This window comes from Myotis daubentonii, chromosome 9 (assembly GCF_963259705.1).
Source record: "Myotis daubentonii chromosome 9, mMyoDau2.1, whole genome shotgun sequence".
NCBI classification, from domain to species: Eukaryota; Metazoa; Chordata; class Mammalia; order Chiroptera; family Vespertilionidae; genus Myotis; species Myotis daubentonii.
The window spans coordinates 66,090,643-66,099,270 of record NC_081848.1 but is presented as its reverse complement, the minus strand read 5'-3'; the positions used below and the strand labels follow the sequence as shown (position 1 = coordinate 66,099,270).

The window sequence follows — 8,628 nt, the reverse complement described above, 5'->3', positions numbered from 1 at the left end:
ATAATATTAGAAATAAACTACAATAAAAACAACCCAAAATACACTTGGAAGCTGAATAGCATTTTTTTTTAAATATATTTTATTGATTTTTTACAGAGAGGAAGGGAGAGAGATAGAGAGTTAGAAACATCGATGAGAGAGAAACATCGATCAGCTGCCTCCTGCACATCCCCCACTGGGGATGTGCCCGCAACCCAGGTACATGCCCCTGACCGGAATCGAACCTGGGACCCTTCAGTCCACAGACCGACGCTCTATCCACTGAGGCAAACCGGTTTCGGCCTGAATAGCATTTTATTAAATATTGATTGGGTTACCAATGAGATCGAAGAAGAAATTAAAAACATTCTGGAAACTAATGATAATAAAAACACAACAATATAAAACCTATGGGACACAATGAAAGCAGTCCTGAAAGGGAAGTTTATAGCTCTACAGGCCTATCTCAAAAAACAAGAAAAAATGATAGTAAATCATCTAACTCTACAACTCAAAGAATTAGAAAGAGAGCAACAAGAAAAGCCCAGAGTGAGCAGAAGGGAGGAGATAATAAAGATTAGAGCAGAAATAAATGACATAGAGACCAAAAAAACAATACAGAAAATCAATGAAACCAAGAGCTGGTTCTTTGAAAGAATAAATAAGATTGATGAACTTCTAGCCAGGCTCACCAAGAAGCAAAGAGAGAGGACCCAAATAAACAAAATCAGAAATGATAGAGGTGAAATAACAAGAGACCCCACAGAAATACAAATGATTGTTAAACAATACTATGGACAACTCTACTCCAACAAATTAGACAACCTGGAGGAAATGGACATATTCCTAGAAAAATACAACATTCCAAAACTCAATCAGAAAGAATCTAAAAATCTCAACAGGCCAATAACTATGGATGTAATTGAAGCAGTCATCAAAAAGCTTCCAGCAAACAAAAGCCCAGGACCAGACAGCTTCACAGGAGAGTTTTACCAAACATTCAAGGAAAAACTAAAACCTATCCTCCTCCGACTGCTACAAAAAATCCAAGAGTAAGGAACACTTCCAAGCTCATTCTATGAAGCCAGCATCACCCTAATACCAAAACCAGGTAAAGACAACACAATGAAAGAGAATTACAGGCCAATATCCATCATGAACATAGATGCCAAAATCCTCAACAAAATCTTAGCAAATAGGATCCAGCAGTACATCAAAAACATCATACAACATGACCAAGTAGGATTTATCCCAGGGATGCAAGGATGATACAATATCCGCAAATCAATAAACATGATACATCACATAAACAAATTGAAAGAAAAAACCACATAGTCATATCAACTGATGCAGAAAAAGCATTTGACAAAATCCAACACCCATTTTTGATAAAAACTCTCAGCAAGGTGGGAATAGAAGGATCATATCTCAACATAATAAAAGCCATATATGACAAGCCCACAGCTAACATCATACTCAATGGACAAAAACTAACACCATTTCCCCTAAGAACAGGAACAAGACAGGGATGCCCACTCTCACCACTCCTGTTCGATATAGTACTGGAAGTATTAGCCATTGCAATTAGACAAGAAGAAGAAATAAAAGGCATCCAGCTCAAAGTCACTAATCATCCAAGAGATGCAAATCAAAACAGCAATGAGGTACCATCTCACACCTGTCAGACTGGCTATCATCAACAAACGACAAGTGCTTGAGAGGATGTGGAGAAAAAGGAACACTCGTGCACTGCTGGTGGGAATGCAGACTGGTGCAGCCACTATGGAAGACAGTATGGAGTTTCCTCAAAAAACTGAAAATGGAACTCCCATTTGACCCTGTGATCCCACTTCTAGGAATATATCCCAAGAAACCAGAAACACCAATCAGAAAGGATATATGCACCCCTATGTTCATAGCAGCACCATTCACCATAGCTAAGATCTGGAAACAGCCTAAGTGCCCATCAGTAGATGAATGGATTAGAAAACTGTGGTACATCTACACAATGGAATGCTATGCTGCTGTAAAAAGGAAGGAACTCTTACCATTTGCAACGGCATGGATGGAACCGGAGAGCATTATGCTAAGTGAAATAAGCCAGTCAATGAAGGAAAAATACCACATGATCTCACTCATTCATGGATAATAGAGACCATTATAAACTTTTGAACAATAATAGATACAGAGGCAGAGCTTCCTCAAACAGATTGTCAAACTGCAGCGGGAAGGTCGGGGAGGGTTTGGGGGGGGGGGCAGTAAGAGATCAACCAAAGGACTTCTATGCATGCATATAAGCATAACCAATGGACATAAGACACTGGGGGGTAGGAGAAGCCGGGGGAAGATCAAGGGGGAAAAGAAAGATACATATGTACCACTCTTTGTAATACTTTAAGCAATAAAACAAAATTTTTTAAAAAAGAGGAAATGTATGGTTAATTTCTTTGTTTCTACTTCTGACCAAAAGGGGCTGCTGCCCTCTCCTCCTCCTGAATTCTGCATTTGGTTGAGTCCTGTCCCAAGAACATCTACTTGTTCATTAAGTGTCCTGTTGGTGAATGATCAATCTGGACCATGCCACAGCGCAACGGGTGAGGGAATTGCAAGAATCCTGGCAATAATGGTCAGTTCTAACAGAACCTGAGGTAAGAGACTGTGCAGGGGTATGGAGTCAAACAAGGACACAAGTTGACTAAGATTGTTAGTTTAAGCGTATCATATTTTGCTGATATGGAGAAGGGAAGTTTGTTTTGTATATGATTACTTCCCTCAGGAACAGGGATGTGTTCGTGTTTTACTTGATTTTTATTTTTTATTTTCTAAGGAACTTTAAACTTCATAGCTCACTTCCTTTTTCTCTTTCATTATCAAATCGCTAAGGAACACCCACAATAGACATGGTGCCTTCCCATGAATGTCACCCTTGGTGCTATACACCTGCCCAGCCTCTTTCCTTTTTTTTTTTTTTATTCTTAAACAGCTTTATTGAGGTATACTTCACATATCCCAACATTTAGCCTTTCAAAGCATATGATCCAGTAACTTTGAGCATATTCAGAATTTTGCAATCATTTCCACAACCTAATTTTGGAATAGTTCCATCAAAAGAAGCACCATACCCACTAGCAGTCACTCCCATTCCTCTCCACCCTTTCTTTCCTTTCCTAGGCAACCACTAATCTTTCTGTCTCTACAGATCTGCCTATCTGAAGGTTTAATTAAAAAGGAATCATACAATATGTGGTCTTTTTTGTCTGCCTCTTTCACTTAACTTAACCTTCTTGAAGCTGCTCTTTCATAAGCGTAGCCTTCCATCGATCCACTCCCCTTCATGCTCTCAGTTTACGAAACTTAGGAACCTTTCCAAACCTCACTTTGATCTTCACTTTTAGACATCTACTTTCACTCACTGAAATAAAATATTAGGGCACTTATGCAAAGTGGGATACAAGTATATATAGCATTATCTTCCACATTCGAATATAAAATAATTGAGATGTATAATGATAAACAGAGCAAACCATCAGCAATCAATGCTGATTAGGAGCTTTTAACCTATTCTCAGAATCCTATAAGATACTAACCCCCATTCTCTTCTGATAACACAGCAAAGAAAATACAACTTCTTCGAACACCTTATCTCAGAGCCCTAAATTCTCAATCATGGTGCTCAGGTTTGTTAGCAGCTGAGAAACCCAGAAAATATTGTATAATAGAATTAATAGATGCAGACCATTTTCCCCTATGACAATACCACATAAAGTACACTTGTGTATTTAAACAGATGACTAATGCAAAAATGTTAATCACATGTAAGTACAGAAGGGGAAACACACAGTTTTGTCGAAGGGTCTGTCTAATTACTGAGTCTCTATCATGACTATTTAGTCTCTGATTCTTTGTCATTCATCATAAACTTCTGCACAGGGATATGTGCCCTACAGTGCCAGTTCCTAATTCCCTTTTCTAGTTACATAGTGAAGATGGAAGAACAAAGGTGATGCTATAGCAATAGCAGACAAGGAATTGTCTAGGGATCCCTAGTGAGCCAATTGGTCAATCAAATATTAAATATGACAAACTATAAGCACTTCTATTACAACAAATTTCTTTAAGTGTGAAGTTGACAAATCTTTGATCTGGTATGGTTATTTGCTTTGAACAAACTCACAAGTGAAGAAATTAATCCATAAATCCCACAAATAAAAAATAGGTTAAGTAGGAGAACTAACACAATTATTTAGGCAATTCTTTTTTAAAAAGATCTTTCTTTACTAATACTAATCTTAGCCCTACCTACAATGAGATGCTATGAGGAGGCTGGTTGGTCTCCTGACAGCCTTGATCAGTACTGACATCTGTGGTCCTTAAGGTAGTGTATGTTAGGCAGGGATAGACTATTGAGGATGATGGGGCACACCACCTCTACTAATTGCAAAAATACTTGTGGATTGCTTGGCCTATTGATGTATTAGGTCAGAACTGATGAAGGATGACAGATTGAGCTTCCAGATACTTCTCATGCATTTTCCTGTCCCTGTGCCAGTTGTGGGTTTCCATTAGAAGAGCGAGGAAACTGTAACTCAGCCCACAATTAGAAGAGCTGTAGGTCAATGTTTTAGATGACATTTTCCTACACTGTACACCTGAAAGGAATTTCATCATTAGTAACAGCAGGAGAAGATTCTCTTCTTCCATCTGTTTAGGGCATCTTTGATTTCCTTGTTTCTCAGGCTGTAGATCAATGGATTTAGCATAGGGATTACAACAGTGTATAGTACCGACGCAAACTTGCTTTGGCTCAGAGAATCACGAGAATTAGGATACAGATAAACAAAGGTACTAGAACCAAAGAAGAGGGTCACTGCGGTCAGGTGAGAAGCACAGGTGTTGAAGGCTTTGGACTTGCCTTCAGCTGAAGTGATCTTCAGAATGGTGGCAACAATATAACCATAGGATATCATAATAATGAGGGCAGATGAAACCGCAAAGATTACTGTCAGCACAGACAGCATGACTTGAACATAAAAGGTGTCAGAGCAGGATAGGATTAGCAGCTGGGGCAAGTCACACAAAAAATGGTTGATGATGTTTGGTCCACAGAAATGCAGCTGAAGTAAGGCACACAGTTGGATAAATGAGCCAAAGAATCCAGTTACACTAGATGCTGCCACTATCTGCACACAGAGGGTGGGGGACATGATGGCTGTGTAAAGCAGAGGATTACAAATGGCAGCATATCTGTCATAAGCCATGGCTGTCAGGAGACAGCATTCAGTCAGGGCCAGGCCAGAGAAGAAGAAGTATTGCACGGTGCACCCCATAAAGGAGATGAATTTGTGCTTCTTAAAGAAGTCTGAGAGCATCCTGGGGACAGTAGTAGAAACATAGCAGATGTCCAACAGGGACAAGTAACTGAGGAAAAAGTACATAGGTGTGTGCAGATTGGAGTTAGTCCTGATGAGAATGATGAGGCCCATATTCCAGGCCACTGTCATCAGGTAGATCCCTAGGAATATTGAAAAGAGGACAATGGTGAGCTTTGGAAATTCAGAGAATCCCAAGAGAATGAACTTTATAATCATTGTACTGTTCCTTCTCCAAGTCATTGCACGGGTGATCCTAGAATCTGTAGGCAGAGAAGAGAATAAATCTCTCAGTCAGTTGTTATATCAATTTCTATTAAAATAAACTACCTTCTACCCACACTGAACATAGAGTCAAGAATAATATTGAGCCATTTTAGATGACACAGCCCTGGTTAAATTTGCCTCTAAATAGCTCTAATGGTTTTAGGAGTCAATTTTCTCACATATAAAAGAGGATAAATATACTCTTCATTATTCCCCATCAGGCTCTTTAAACACAAAAGAAAGTATATTGACATTTAAAAAACCATTTAAACAGGTGCTTTGGAAATTTTAGGATATTAGTAATGGGGTTATAACTCCTATGGAAAGCTTAGTGACTAAGAGCATGGCCTTAGATGTCATATGGCTGGTTTTGGATTGTGGCTCTGCTATCTGGGAGCCTTTTACTCTGAACAGATTGTCTATGATCTTTCTGCCTGTTACTTTATCTGTAAAATAGGGATGACAATAACAATAGGACCTATTTCAGAGGGCTCTTTGAGGTTAAATTAGTTCCATTTTATACAGTGCCTGCCATGCATATAGTATTATATGAAGTGAAGTCAGTAAGGAGTAGCTTTCTCTTTTTAATATATTTTTTATTGTTGATGATATTACAGATATCTCCCATACCCCTCTTTTTCCCCTCCTAGAAATAGCTTTCTAATACACTTTTGAAGCACTCCTTTGGTTTGTGAAAAACTTAAAGTTTAAATGTTAAAGGGTTGGTCTTAGAGATAACATTATCAGACTGTTGTTGATTTATTGTTACAAATCATTAACAAATTCATAACGAAAACACATTATAATTGAAAACTAAATATATACTTATAAACTATTAAAATGTTGAATAATAAATTATAAAACATTTGTAACTTAAATATATTGAGACATACTATTTATCAGATCTTGTGGATTTTTAATTGAAATATAATTGACATGTACATCATAAAAGATTAAATATAACAATGTATTCATTTGATACATTTATATATTACAGTATGATTACCATCATAGCTTTGGCTAACACCTCTATCATATCACATAATTATTAGTTCTCTTTTTGGTGAGAATACTTAACAAATCTTGTAGATTAAACTAAAAGTGTATGTAGAGAGATACAGTTGTCTTAAGTGCATATAAAAGATTTAAAAAAACAAATGATTTAATCATAATTCTTAGAGAGGAAAGAACAAAATATATTCAAATTAAGTATAATTTCAAAATAGTACAAGAAAATCAAAGTAGATTTTTGATAGATCTGATGACACCAAGACAAAACAAAAAATTTTAAAACAATGAAAATGGGAATATAGTGCTAGATCCTGGAGATATTATAAAGGTAATAAGAGAATACTCTAAGCAATATTATATCAATAAATTTTAAAACTGAAATAAAATAAAAAATATAACTTGCCAAAACTAGAATAGAAAATTTGAATATTTGAATATTATATAAACACTAAAAAAATTGAATCAGTGGTAAAAGTCTTCCCTTGAAGAAAACTTGAGGCCAAAATGGTTTTTATCAACAAGTTGTACTATGGGCAATTGGGGCGGGGGAAAAGGAGATATATGTCCTACTATGTGTAATACTTTAAACAATAAAAAAAACCCAAGTTGTACTAAAATAATTAAAAAAAAATAATAATTCTAATCATGCAAAAAAAAATTCTGTATGTGCCACACTTCTTCATCTGTAAGGGAAGAATGTTCATCACTTCATAGGGTTTTTGTGAAGACCTATTTTAGGATGGTATGTAAAGTATATAATAGATTTCTGGTCACAGTAAGCTATCAAAAATGAGAATTACTATATTAATAATGAATAATAATGATTATATCATAAAGGTATTTTGCTAAATAAAAATCTTTTACAGGGGGAAAAATAGATCATTTGGTGGTTAAAATGTAGGGCTCCTTGGCCCAATTGGTGAGCTATCAGCAAATCTCCATGCCCTCCAATCCTCACTCCACCTACTTACTAATGCCTGAAATTCCATGTTAGATGGTTTTCTTTTGGTTCAAATACGTGGGTTTTTGTTAAAATTCAAAAAATCCCATTGGATAGAGGATATGGAGCATGGCCTCTGTGAGAAAATGAAAAGTTAAAATGATCATTGAACCTGAATACATGAGCTTTCTGGTTTGAGGGCACAGAAGAACGGGATTGCAAGAGTGAAAGAGAACCCAAATATGAAGAAAGAAAGCTATTTCTATTTCACTCACCCAGGTATTCTTGTAGATATTTCAACAGGTGTCTTGTAGAAATCTGGGAGGTGCTGCCCCCACAGCTGCCTTCTGCTGGACCTGAATGTTGACTGCACTCCAGGTATCTAAATGTGCATAGAGTGCTTCCAGGAATTAGAGGCTATAGACATCATATGAGCATTCAGGATGAAGACATTTACTTCCCTCAGGCTCTGGGCTTTTTGGCCATGGTTCCTACTAGCCATTGCTGCCAGAGAGGTACTTCCAAATAAAGATTCTCTTAAATGTCTCCTTGGGGTCCAGAGTGGAAAGAGAAGAGACAATTAACAGAAAGCACCATTTTCAGTTAATTGCTCTCTAGAGTGATGGATGGAGAAAATGAGAAATGCTCCCAGCTGATTCCATTTCTCCACACTTTCATGTGCCCTCATGACCTAATTGAAGCAAGTTCCAATTTTCCTTTCTAGACTTTCAGTATTATGACATCTGGGAGGAACTCTCAACACAGGCTGATCATATCATTCATTATCTAAACTCAACAACTTTGGTCATGAAAAGGAGAGTTATTAATAACCCTGTCAGGACAATAAGCAGAATTGTCCCAAGCAAACCAGGTTGTATGGTCACCCAAAATTTAAGGTCTTTATCAGAACAATCATTCATTATGGTTTTGGTGATTATGTGCTCAGGCTCTGGACAGACCTACCTGGGTTGAATTCTAACTTAATTAGTTATGAGTTCTGTGACCTTGACCTTTTTACTTAATCTCACTGTGCCTTGGTTATTTATTAAAATGAAGGCAATA

General features: G+C 37.0%; 1 protein-coding gene across 1 annotated transcript; it reads right to left on the bottom strand.

The window, feature by feature from the left end:
• Positions 1 to 4,646: 4,646 nt before the first annotated feature.
• Positions 4,647 to 5,597, bottom strand: LOC132242249 (olfactory receptor 5AN6-like). Its single transcript, XM_059711151.1, has one exon. The coding sequence runs from the start codon at positions 5,589 to 5,591 to the stop codon at positions 4,647 to 4,649; it is 945 nt and encodes a 314-aa protein (XP_059567134.1). The 5' UTR covers positions 5,592 to 5,597.
• Between the last annotated feature and the right edge of the window lie 3,031 nt (positions 5,598 to 8,628).

Excerpts from the sequence above, each read along its gene's own strand:
- LOC132242249 (XM_059711151.1), bottom strand. The coding sequence starts at position 5,591 with ATGACTTGGAGAAGGAACAGTACAATGATTATAAAGTTCATTCTCTTG.